Genomic DNA, 14,272 nt, shown 5'->3' with positions numbered 1-14,272 from the left:
GAGTTGTAGGCCAAAACACCTGGGGACCCACGGGTTGAGAACGACTGATTTATAGTATAATGGTGGTTTGCAGATATCCTAAGTTCAGATACTTGTATATTTTAAATGGTTATGATGATGCTTTTATGTTAAGCCGCTTTGAGTCTCCTTTGGGCGAGATAAAGAGGGGTTTAAATACTGTATATACTTGAGTATAAACCGACCCGAATATAAGCCGAGGCACCTAATTTTATCACAAAAAACTGGGAAAACGTATTGACTCGAGTATAAGCCGAGGGTGGGAAATGCATCCACTATGGGTCAATTTCAAAATAAATAGATACCAATAAAATTACATTAATTGAGGCATCAATAGGCTAAATGTTTTTGAATATTTACATAAAACTGTAATTTAAGATAAGACTGTCCAACTCTTATTAAACCATTATGCTAACCTACTTCAATGTAAATGCACTTATTATTAAAATAATAAATATAATAAAAATAATACAGTGAAATAATGAAAATGCAATAAAAACAGTAATAGAGTAAAATAATAAATGTAGTAATAATAGGGTAAAATACTGCAAATGTAATAATAAATAAATAGATTAAAATAATAAATGTAACAATAGGGTAAAATACTGTAAATGTAATAATGGAGCCAAATAATAAACAGAATAATAATAGATTAAATAAAGTAAATATAATAATAGATTAAAATAATAAATAATCTTGGCTCAAGCATAAGCCAAGGGGAGCTTTTTCAGCCTAAAAAGGGGGCTGAAAAACTTGGCTTATACTCGAGTAGATACAGTAAATATAATAATAATAATGAAAACATCCCCATATTATAAAGGTAGGCTTGTGGAACAGTATCATGATGTACCAAAGAGTATTCCTCTTTTAAATCTTTCCTTCTGAAACCTGCTATGCTCAAATAAGCATCAAACACTGCTGAACTCTTGTTCTAGGTTTTTCAGTCCTATTGTCACATTGAAAATTCTATGAAAATGTTGTATTATGATTTCTTAGAATGCTGCATTGTGATTTTCAATAGAATTTCATAAAGTACCAATTATTTTAAGCAGGTCAAAATACAGATTTGATTAATTGCGTATAGTGCATTGTGAAAATTGCTAGATTTACAATAAGCAAGACCAATCTTTTTTTAAAACGTCAATCTCATTATATCAGATTGAAGTTAAAACACGTTCTCTCTTACTGCTGATAGATTTTTTTAGATTCTCCACAAGGGGGACTACATTTAGCAGTCATATATTCTTGGAATTTTTATTTTCTACATCTATCCATAATTATTTTGAAATTCATTAAAATGGAAAACTATGCCAGAAACTGCATTCTATCATGTAGTTGAAACAACAGCCTCAGAAAACTGTTTCCTAGAGAGCAACAGACGCCATTCAGATGTCACGCCAAATCATATAAGTTCCCTTCCTGTTTTCATGGTTTGTGGATAACTGCATTGCAAAACCATGCACTAGCAACTTGTGATCTAAGTAAGGTCTACTGCTCCCCCTCTCCCAGAACAGTTCATTTTTTCCTCAGTTATAAAAACCAAAGGGACAAACTCTACTCCGAGATCTCACTCCTTTTATTAGATAGCAGGAAATGGATAGGAATATGAATAGGAATATGGCAATTAGGGTCTGATTGGAATAGTCATTTGGAAAGATAACTGACACAACTGTCACTAAACCATGACCAGTAAGGCAAGGCTGTTGTTATATTCTGATAAATTCTTAATTTATGTAACCAGTCTGATTATTGCAAATCTAGTTTGTTAGAAGAACTATATTTGGATATTTTTTTAAAAAAAAGCTGTAACTGATGACCACCTCCCTAAAATACTCTGCAAATTCTTGACTCTTATAGGCTTTTCATGGATGCCCAAAATCCCTTTCAAACTATTGTTGTGATTTTGTTCATATTTAAGTGAGAGCAGTACAGCCTGCTGTATCTACATTACTAACCTCTTTAAGGCACCACATACTCCCTTGAAATAGCAGGCAGCAAGTAAACATACTAAGGCACACATGCAGGAAGCAGCATGAGAATAAGCTCCCTTATGCTACTTCCAGCCCTTCCTGAAGTCAGAGGGGTGTGAAACAGCTTGCAAATGGCTTCCCTTGCCCTATTTCCTTTTCCACCTGAGTTAAAATCCAGGAAACCTTAATTGAGAGATATGCATAGAAACACTTTAAATAGTGAGGCTATCAGTAAAATCACCAGGAAAATTATAGGGACATCTTTTTGGGGGACGGGGAGAACAGGCTGGGGCCATTTGCGAGGCATAAGAACATGGGCAGATTTATTCATGGCACTATATCACAATAAATCTCTAGTTTTTAATTGATTATTTATATTCTATATATTTATGCAGGCTTCCCTCACAATCACTAGAAAGACAATGGTTGCTGATGACACGATAAATATAAATATACTAGAAAGACAGTGAGGATTGTAGCTTCCTTCCTAATATTCAAGCTCTATCAAATACCCTAAGGAATTTCCATTTCTGGCTCAAGACTACACTTAAAAAAAACACAGAAGTGAAAGTAACTAGTTTGGTAGACCCAGTTGAGGGAAGGGAAATTGTCCTCCCCTTCTGAGTGGCACACTTCTGCATAAGCTAGCAGGAAGTACAAACAAACTGAAGGGAGACAGAGTCAAACAAGGTCTATAAAGCATAGGTGAAGACATAGTATGGTCATGGTAAAATTAAGATAACATATAGTCTTGGACTTCCTATACCTGCTTTTATAAAAAGTGCTACAAATATCTACCATAAATAATAATAATATGGCAAACTGGATCTTCCTATCCTCAAATATGGTGACTGCAGATTTCCATGACAAAAAATCTTTCAAAGCAGTCAATACATTTAGAGCAAAATGCAAATTTAAATATCCCTTATCTGAAATACTTGAGACCAAGGTTTTTTCCCCATACTTTTAGTTTAGAATACCTGTATTCTACTTGTATTTGCATATATGCACTTAATTAGGTATCTTGGGGTCCAAGTCTAAAAACAAAATTGATTTATGTTTTATATACACCTTATCCTTAAAAAACCCTTGAAGGCCATTTCATTCCATATGTTTAATAATTTTGTGCAGGAAATAGGATTTGTCTACAGTGAATCTTCAGGATGCAAACATTTCACTATCTCAGCACCCATGTGAATAATTTTGAATTTTGGAATTCTGGGTAAGGATGCACTGACAAGTTACAATACTGACAACATGAAGTATGTGAATAGAGGTATCTGTTTCTGAAAATGCAGTGCTTTACAGACCTCTTTACAGTTATATGTGGTAAGGGAGGAGAAGACAAAGACATGATGGAAATTAAGATAATGAGGGCAAGGCAACTCTCTCTTATTATCTCCTTTCATTTTATGCTCAAGATATCTAATCACTGTTTCTCCATTTACTTACATAAATGGGCGTGACTATGCCTGTTAGGCAGCTTTATTGTCACAATTCTTATTTTATTGTGTCTCCATGAGAAGTGCTATCAAAAGCTAAGGACATAATATTGTTCACTTTGCCGCAGAAATCAACACAGTGACTTAAATCAAGAATTCTAGCATTGAACATCTGAAGAAACATATCTACCACAGTGGGCTTCAATTAAATTGGCATATGCATTCGAAGTGACTACATTAGATTTTGAGAGCATCAAAAGATACCAATGTCTCCTTGGAAAACATTCCAGAATTGAGGAATCACTGTAACAATTGTGAACCGCTCCAAGTCACCTCTGGGCAAAGAGGAGCAGTATATAAATGTGGTAAACCAACAAACACAAAGTGCATGACATTACCATGACAAGACTGGAGAAAGAAAACTTGTAGGATATAACTTGCCAATATTTTTTAAAAGAACGGCAAATTAAAGGAGCACACAATGAAAAACAATATGCAAGCTAATCAAAGTTCATCCTCTTGATTTCTTATTTATGGAGAATTTCAAGGTCTACACAGATTCACTTTTTAAAAGCCTCTGAAAGAACGGAAGGTTATGAGAGGTCATGGGTCAGGGCCCTTCTCTGTCATATATTGGCAAGCTTGAGGACTGCAAATGAAAGCAAATAAAGCAAAAGCAAAAAAATCGCTAAAAGTAGGGAATGAAAAGACGAGGTGATCATTTTACAGCAAGTGCCGCTTGGTATCAATTCATCCCAATATATAGGAGCCATACTTTTGTAATACTTTCTCAACTCCCTCTCTAAATAGAATGGAAGCCACCTTCTTCCAAGCTTTGGAGAAAGGATCTACTTAACTATTCAAAGGCGCAACATGCCAGCCATATTATTTTGATGTATGCAAAGTTGCTTTGTATCTTTTCAGATTGTTTGTCTATATAGCACTCTACTGTACTGTCTGTTTGATTAGCAGAAGCTCTCAAGGGGATCATGTAGCCATTTCTCCCATTGGCTATGGCTGTACTTAAAATATTCTTCCAAATAAAACAAAGTATGCACTATGCACTAATCTATAGTCAATGAACCATGCCATGTTTGATCTTTTTGCTTTGTTAGGCACCACACCCAAAAATGTGTGAGGTTATCATCAAATGCTTTTTACAAAGCAGTACATGGCATGTATTATTCATGGGCCAGGCTCCATAACTCTTTAGGGCCTGTTTCCCATTATATATAGTACAGGTAGTCCCCAAGTTACAAACATGTGACTTACAAACAATTCAGAGTTAAGAACAGAGGTGAGACAACAGGAAGTGAGTGAAATATACTTTCAGAAGGGACATTCACTCCTGGAAGAGTTATCATGGGGAAATGTGTTTCAAATGAAGCTTTCTAACCAATCCTTGTTTCCATAACAAGCCGAATTTTTCAAAATCCAATTATCACAGGGACAGAAAGTGAGATGGATTTTTCTGAACAGGGAAAAGACAGGGCAAACACAGACAGCAAAAGAAACACCACAGGGGTAGTAACCCTTCCAAAAGCTAAAAACAGATATTTTTGGCTGGAGTTATATTTTAAAAATATACCTGTTCTGACTTACATACAGATTCAAGAACTAAGCTATAGAACCTATCTTATTCATAACTTGGGAACTTCCTGGATGCATTCTCACAAGTGGAATTGGGTGGAGAAGTTCCTCATGCACACTTAATGTGTTATTTGCTATAAATTGAAAACAATGTAGAACTCTTAAGATATTACAAATATAACATGTTGGTATCTACAAGAAGGAGCCCCCGGTGGCACAGTGGGTTAAAGCCCTGTGCCGGCAGGACTGAAGGCCAACAGGTCGCAGGTTCAAATCCGGGGAGAGGCGGATGAGCTCCCTCTATCAGCTCCAGCTCCTCATGCGGGGACATGAGAGAAGCCTCCCACAAGGATGATAAAAACATCAAATCATCCGGGCGTCCCCTGGGCAACGTCCTTGCAGACGGCCAATTCTCTCACACCAGAAGCAACTTGCTCCTGACACAACCAAAAAAAAAATCTACAAGAAACATCTAGCAATGTTATTGAGAGCTTGGTCATCCTATAAAAATGGGAGTTAAATCTCAGAAGCAGTGAACATGAGAGAAATGATACACTGAAAGGGGAGATGGTAGTCCATGTACCAATGGCATGTTTCTGATCTGACAAACTATTGAGATAATATGTAACTAAGCATGCTTGTTAGTAGCTGAATGAAAATTACCAAAGACACATTTTAAAGCAAATGACTACTTAAGTAAGAGCTGGTCATTTGTTTTGCAAAGTCTTTAATGCTCCATAAAGTATATAAAGGCAAACTGTTGAATCCTGAACATATCCTACTCATAAACATCCCTTTTGACATATGAATACAATCTCTTGAATGTCCGTATCATTACAAATACAGAAATATATAGGGTAGAATCAAGGTATATCCAGTGTATGTAAACCTGAAGTCAGAATCTGAAAAATACAAACATAAGAGCTGGAAGGGAACACAAGGACTATCCAGCCCATACCACTACAATGCAGTCAGAGAGCGCTAACTGAATTTTCAACAGCACATCTTCATTTTTTTTTCCTTTCCACAAACTCATAGTCACACTATGGAAACACTTTTTATCCATCGCTAATTTTCTTTTCTACCATTATGGCAATGCATTGCTTAAAAGGGAAGTGGTCTATAGCACTGTTTTATTAGTTCGCAGAATGGATTTATTTACATTAAGATACATGAAATCATTGAGGGAAAAACTAATGAAAACCAGTGAATTAAATAAAATTTCACTTTATTTATTTATTTATTTACTGCGCTTATATACCACAATTCTCAGCCCCCAAGGGCGACTCATTGCGGTGTACAACATGACAAAAAATAAGTGCAATCTACAGAGCATAGTGCAAAACAGTGTACAATTAATCATAATCATAAAAACAAATTAACAAAATTTATTACTACATTCCGAATCGTCTCATCGTCAAGCCACATGAGTGTTCTTGACGATGTTCCATTCCTATGGTCAATTGCCAGTAATTGCACTATTGATCAAATGCCTTCTTAAATAGCCAGGTCTTTAGCTTCCTGCGGAATATTAGCAGGGAGGGGGCTAGCCTGATGTCCACGGGAAGGGTGTTCCACAGCCGAGGAGCCACCACCGAGAAGGCCCTATCTCTCGTCCCCACCAGCCGTGCCTGTGAGGCAGGTGGAATCGAGAGCAGGGCCTCCCCGGAAGATCTCAAAGTCCTCGAGGGCTCATGTTTGAAATGTAATCAATGAAATATGTTTTGTTTACTAATCAGGACAGTAAATTAATACATTCAGGAGAATAATAAAAAGAAACATTTTAATCTAAGTTTCTTTTTTTTAACTGTTTAAATAATAATATGTAACTAACCCTGCTGGCTTTGGATGTTGTATCAATAATTCATGAATAAGAAGCAATCACTTGTACAAATGTTAATACTTGTGCATAAAACTAACACTTAACCCCAAACAGAGTATCAGTATAGACTTGGAAAGTAAATCACCTATATAGGCCCGCTGGTTAAACAGGCTTATTGGGGTTGGTGGTGAAAATTGGTTTTAGACTGTTTCTTAAACAGAATACTAAATATTACATAAATATTCCTCAATTCCTAATGTAGTTTTGCTGATGGGTAAAAAAACCCTTTTTATGTAGCACCCACGTCTAATATGTTGGTGCATTAAATATGATAAATATTATACTGGGAACAGTGTCCTGGAGAAAGAGAGAGGAAACAAGATACTAAAGCAGTGGTTCCTAACCTTTTTTTGACCAAAAGGATTACAAATCAGTTTTTCATCAATTTTAGGTTTGGTTTGATTATTTGGGTGCGGATTCAGAAAACTGAATTAGATAGACCACGTCAGCTCTAGTTTCTGATACAGAACATATGCCATCCAGTAGTTGCCATCTGCTCACCCACAGAAAACTAAATTCAATGATCTAGAGCTGATGTGGTAGTAGTAATCTTTCGTGGGTAGTCGGCCTCACCCCTCTTGACATTCCCATTGCCTTGGCACTATAAGAGGGTTTTGTGAGACCAGTCACTCTTGTTGCCATGTGATTTTTAGGCAACGGTGTAGTAATGGTGAGGCCGCGGACCGTATTTTACTTCTTGCATATTTTACTGGTGGTCTACGGACCACAGGTCGGGAACCACTGCACTAAAGGCACTAGAAAACAACATACATACATACATACATATAAACATGTAAACAGTAAATATACAACACCCCCAAAATAGCATGTATTTGCTTTTCATATGATTTGCTACCAGAGGCCAGCATAAACTCCAAAACTAGTCTAGCCAAAATACATGCTTACACATTCCAGGTTCTTAATTCTAAAAAGAAAAGGAAACTGACAGCTACATTTACTACAGTTCTCTAATAGTAACAGAACATAAATCTCTTTTTCCTCCCTCTTTCAATAAATGTTCTTGTGAAAGTATTTTCTGATAGTGCAATCCAAGAAAAAGAAAATGTCTACTGTTTTCAAGCTATACCAAAAACCAAAAACTACTGAAGGCCTGAGATTATTTCTCCCCTTACTCTGAAGGAGGAGAATAATTTACTTCCTATAGCAAACACAAAAAGCTGGATCCTGAGAATTGTGAGTGGGAAGAAGCTTTCACACAAGGAATTTCCTCTCATCTCTGTGCTGTAGCCCTCGGTACACCTTGAGAAGGTTAAACAGTGTGAATGGGATATGGGAACTGCTTTAGGAACAGGAATCTGCTCCACATGCATCAAGCACTTTTGTGTGATTTTGAACAACTGCCTGCTGCTTCACCAGGATCTATGGGACCCATTCCAAACTGCTCAGCAGGGTCCCATAATCCTCTGAAGAGGCTCCTCTGTGAAGCACAGAGACGCAAGATATTGGTTAAGAAGACACAGTTCTGTATACTGATGGTTAGCTAATATTTTCATTCCAGCGAGTAAACTTCGAAGTGTCTTCTATTTTAACAGTTTCATGCTAGCAAAAAGTTCTACATTTTATCTAAATCAACTCACAACAGTAACTTCTCATCAAAATCCATTGTCTTAAAAAAAAGATTCCATACATCAATGTTGCAAATTATTGTACAGAAATCAGTTATTTAATTCTCCATACTTAATATACACACGATTGCACAAACTGAAGAAACTACACGCTAATTGCTGAATGGCCCAAGCAATCTTATTTTATTATTATTATTATTTTACTGACACAAAAACACAGTATGTCACAACAAACCAGATATATATGTTGGATTTCGCATCACAAACTCACAAGTCAAACACTTCCCAAGCGTGTTCGACTTGTGATTTTATGATATGAAATCCAGGATATATATCTTGTTTGCTGTGACATACTGTGTTTTTGTGTCAGTAAAATAATAATAATAAAATAAGATTGCTTGGGCAATTATTATTACTATTAGTCTCCACAAAGAGACTCATACCTTCTGCAGATATTATCTACTACGGACTTGTAATACAAAATAGGTCTATTTTTTTAAACAAATTAACAGAACAAAGCCACAAACACACACACACACACACACACAAAACTATCACAAACACACATAAAACTAACTGCTCTTGTTCCAGAAGTAGCAAAACGACAGAGGGCAGAAAAAATCCACAACATTTTTTTCTCAAGTTCAGCAATGCTCACGGTTTCTGACCCTGAGTTTAAGTATATTATAGTTTTAGTTTCAAGTTCAAGTTTTTTCAATGCTTAGACCATAAGCCTTTTACATATAAGGCAAATAGATAAATACATGAAAACCAGATTATTAAATACAATACAAAATCATCTTCCTCTACAGACAATAAATGTATAAGTATTTTATGAGTGGATGATTAAAAAAGTAAATGTTTCCCATGTTTATTCCCACCCCACAAGAAAAAAACAGTAAGAGAAACTATACTTACTACTGCGCACAATCGATCAACTGATACTCATTAGATCTCTCATAGCAAGCTTTCACACCTTCATCTTGCCAAAGTGTTTTTGTATGTTCATAGAACTCCTAAAAAAGATAACAAGGAGGGAATAAATAACAAGGGAAAATGTACAGGAAAACAAAACAAAAAGAGCACCAAGCTTTTACATAACAAACAACAAATTAAATGATATAGTTCTTCAGAAATTTCAATCGCAATTGGGTTCCTGAACTAGCCAACAATCTGGACTTCCGGTTAATTAGGTTCAATAAATATGTCAAAACAGATACAATAAAAAGGATTAAAATCTTTTGTGAAGTCTCAAGAAATCACTCTGTAAAAATGCTTTCCCATCAATACGGCAATGTGTTCTAAGAAAACAGAAAGTGTATGTAAAGCTGCTATGCGTCCCACAACTAGGAGTAACACATAATGCAGAGACATGGGAAAAGGCCCCTTCTCTGCTTTGACACCCTAATTGTGGAATTCTCTCCTCTTGGACATTAATGGTGACTTATTTTTGGCTCAAAGTTAAAAAGTCTTTGGCTGTAAAATTTCAGCTAAGACCTCAGTTAAAGAAGGTTTCCATATTTTTAGCTTACTTGCAACTGTTTTATAGATATTAGTCTGTATTAACACACTTTTTACTGCTTATGTTTGAGGAAAAAACATAACATTTGACTACTAAATCCAACTGAACAAAATCGTCTCACCCTCTCAAAATGTTGACATATTTTACTCAACTGAAACTGATTTGCATCTGTTTGAATGCACCAATTACTTGGTTGCAAAAAGCCAGTCAGCATCTTCATGTATGTTAATCATAGGACCCTTCCAGACAAGCCAAAATCCCGAGAGAAACTGGGATTTTCAATCCCAGTTCCTCTCGAGATCGAAGTCACACAGTTGGCCCAAACCCTGGGATTTTGCATGGGAGGTGACTAGATGCTCTCCTGTGCTGATCCAAGATTGGCACAGGTGAGCAGAGGCTTCATTTCCTGCCCTCAATTTTCCCCACAACTTACTGAAGGAAGACTCCAACAAGGCCTGAAGCCTTTTCCCTCTCCCTTCTCCCTCGGAAGAACCAAAAAAAGGCTTTGAAGAGGGGGGATTCCTGTTGCTGTCCGAGGGAGAAAGGAAAAGGCTTGAGGCCTTATTAGAGTCTCCCTCTGGTAAGTTGAGGGGTAAATGGAGAGCAGGGGGACAAGGATGGCAATGCCACCCCTCTTCTCCAGGTTGCCTGAGCCTGGGGAGGAAGGATTGCTGTGGAAATAGACACTGGGGTCACAGAAGATAATCCCAGGAGTCTGCTTCCACATGCCCTATACATCCAAAAATCTGGGCCTTCAAGGAAGATCCGGATTTTTAGAGGTATTTTTAAAACCTGGATTAAACCGAGTTACTCAAGTTTTAAATGGATTAGCCTGCAAAGTCATCATCTGGACACCTCAGGCTAATCTGTTTCCCAATAGAAAAAGGCATGGTTTCCCTGATTTTCACTCCATTTTCCCCGTCTTTCCAGGAATTATTCACATTTACCTGATTTTCCAGAAAGTGGCAATCCCAACATGGTTGCTAATATTTCTACATATAACAGTAATTTTCTATATTTTTAATTAACACCTTTTCTATATTTCTCATGCAAATAATTTTTGTTGAGATGATAACAATAACAATGGAAGTGAAGTACATGAAACTTCTGACAATCAAATGTCATTAATCTTGAATTAAACGTTGTTTAAATACAGGACAGAACATATAGAACAATATAGAAAAATTGATTATCAACCTGAACAATAAGGAATTTTGAGAAAGCATTTTGAAACTATTAAAGAGACTACCCCAGGAGCAGTTTATGGTACTGAGTAAGAATTCCATAACATAAACCTGCATTTATTTGTTTTAAAATCCAATACAACAAAATCCAAGTGCACACAGTTGTGATATATCTTCTTTAGTATAATGAAAAGGCACAAAATATATTATGCAAGCTTTTGAAACAAACTGGCTTCTATCTTACTCAAATGATGTTACAAAATTCTGTCTGAAGAAGCAAGATCTGCTGTAAATATAAAACTCAGCTTTGATTGTCCTTTTTAAAATGAGATAAATGATGTAATTAAACTTCCCGGTAACTATCTTGTGCTGCTTGTTGTCAGTTATTCCACTTTTGCATCTTAAAAGAGCAGCACTGTGGCCTCAGAAAGTCACACTATACCAATTAGTCTGAAAAGTACTGCTAAATTAAGATTAAATATAAAATCTCCTGTCATCTTACCCTACCAGTTGCATAAGGTGTGGTATGCGGCAAGATCAAAACTTCTGTTATTTATTCAACCAATTAATTATTTAAATGCAAACTTTTCAGGTCTTAAATTGATCTCTGTATAATGGGATGTGTTTTCAAGCAGCATTCCCTCTCTAGAAGTAATAAAACACATGAGGACAAAAGGATAAAGCATAAAGATGATGCCCTGAGGCACGGAAGGAAGAATCATGTGGGGTGTGAACCACAGAGTTAAAGCTATAGCTAACAAGTTAGATCAGTTTAGATTCTACTTTTCTTGATGTCAACATCTTCTAAACTGGACTATACCCCAGGAGCAGTTCTGCTATCTTTCTAATGTGGTTATTAACTTTCCACGTGAAATGAGAAAAGGTTGTTAAGTCCATACTCTTTGAACTTCTTGACTAAGATCCCCAAAAGTAACTACAAGTTGGTGATATACAAATATCTGAGATACTCACTGCATGAATTATGTTTTCAATTGGCAATTTTCCAACCCAAATGACTTCTACTCTCAAAGAAGATAATACAAATTATTTGAATGTAATGAGTGAAAATTGTGGTTCCACATTAGTTACAAATTCTTCAGTTAGAAAATTACAATTCAGTCAAAATTTAGGTGGTCTTTTTTACTTACAATAATGTATTTCCCCCCAAAGAATTTTAGTTTACAACATAGAAATTTTAGTAACAAGTCTAGAAATGTAACAAAATAAAACCAAAAAACCTGGATTGACTTATCCATAGGCCAATGTAAGTCATTTAATTCTTATCAAAAAGAGTCTCCCCTTGTCTGAGTAGAGTGGCAAAAGACAAGAGCCTGGTCCATTCTAGAAGAACCTAAAAGAGACATCTGCCCCCTCTATGTTCTCTGCTATGACACTGCTTTTGGCCTTTAAAAATGCCATGGCAAAAAAATGGAGGCAGTGACAGGAAATAGTGGCTGGTTTCCTGAGGTGGTGCTGGTGCTTTACCCTCTATGCAGAATGACTACCAAAATCCATAATTTTTGCCCCCAAGCCTGCCTCTGAGTTATACACATTAGGTTAACATCTGCACAAGAATATATAGTAATTACTATAATTTAAATAGAAGGAATTTTTTGATCATGTGACTTGAGTATGCAGTCTGTAGTCCAGCTATTGACTGTTAATGAACAACTTTAAGACCCCATCATCCCCATCTCAGGTTTATATTTAAAGGAGAACTGAAATTAGCTACAAAACAGAACACCTAATAGAGGAGTGTACTAAAAAACCCTTTGAATAGAAGACAGGGTTCTATAAAGTAGGAAGTAGTTGGCTAAGAAGCCATTTGGCTCCTGCAAGGCTTTGATGAGTCTCTTCATAAGACTACAAACTAAAGCTTACTCTCTTCTAGCTTTGATTTCAATGTGTCACTGCTGCAGTGATCAACACTCACTGTTTAACTGCTACTGCCATCCCCTTAAGCCATTAATAGCAAGGAGATTGACATCTAGCTATTTCCCCATAGCCAGTCACAGATTGATGACATCATCCCCTAAGATTCACTGATGTCCCTGAGAGGTCTCAAGGGTTGATGTACTCATTATGCCTGTGGCTAAATTTCTATGGCCAGATAATTCTCTGTTCTCCTTGCTCTCTGCGGATTGGGGGGGGGGGGTAATAAAAAGAAAACGCTGAATCAGAGAAGTGGCCTTTGGTTAATGTGGAGGAAGGTAAAAAATACCAAGCTCTGAAACAGCAATTTAACAAGATACATGCAGGCATATATTTAATGTAAGCTTGTATATGTCACTAACAGGATGCTAGCGGTTGTCTTTTTCATATAGGGGGGTAGGAATTGTATGGTTCCCAGGAACAGTTGAAATGCAACTCTCAACAGCCCTAGCCAGCATAACTAACGGTGACAAATGTTGGGAGTTGCACAATTAGAGTGCTGCATAGCTCCCACCTCTCTCTCTCTCTTTCTCTGTGTGTGTGTGTGTGTGTAAAGGGATTCGAAAGGATATCTGAGGAAAAATACCCAAGCTGTTTTATTTGCGTCACTCCAATATCCTTGAAGTGAAAGATTAAGAAAAATGAATTACAATAGTAATACAGAGATGTGGATTTTTCAAACTAGGCAGATCATCAATCAAAGCCAGAAATTTTCTGGATTTTACTTTGACCAAGGGCTTGCAAACAACATGTATGAAAGCTATTAAGAAGCTAAAGGAGCAGCTATTTCTGCAATCTGTTGGATCACATCTCAATTCTCTCAAGGGCTCACTATCCACTCAGAACTACTGGAGTTCTTCAGAAAACAGATATGAAGAATAAGGAAGGAAGCAGGAGGAATTCCTTGTTTCTTTGGACTGCTAAAAGAATGCTTTAAAAACAATGGTAATGACACTATACTGAAAGGGCTAAAATAGGGCTCCCTAGCTAGCCATAACAACTGTCAGAGCCAATAGCTATTACTATTACCTAAAAATGCAACTCCTGGTTCACAGGCTAATATAGTTATCTTTCTGAAAAGTCATAGAAAACCAACAACTCAGATAAAAACATCATTAAATATGACCAGTAGAGGGTGCAAAGAAT

General features: G+C 36.5%; 1 protein-coding gene across 4 annotated transcripts in view; it reads right to left on the bottom strand.

Annotated features, from left to right (window-relative positions):
* GNAS (GNAS complex locus) overlaps window positions 1–14,272 on the bottom strand; it is a 194,396-nt gene that overhangs the window by 31,411 nt on the left and 148,713 nt on the right. For all 4 annotated transcript variants that reach the window (XM_060772036.2, XM_060772037.2, XM_060772038.2 and 1 more), the window contains exon 5: window positions 9,407–9,504. In XM_060772036.2, coding sequence (XP_060628019.2) covers window positions 9,407–9,504 — 98 coding nt within the window. The remainder of the gene's footprint in view (window positions 1–9,406; window positions 9,505–14,272) is intronic.

This window comes from Anolis sagrei, chromosome 4 (assembly GCF_037176765.1).
Source record: "Anolis sagrei isolate rAnoSag1 chromosome 4, rAnoSag1.mat, whole genome shotgun sequence".
Classification (NCBI taxonomy): Eukaryota; Metazoa; Chordata; class Lepidosauria; order Squamata; family Dactyloidae; genus Anolis; species Anolis sagrei.
Note: the sequence above shows the minus strand (reverse complement) of the source record. Positions and strands in the feature narration are given on the sequence as shown.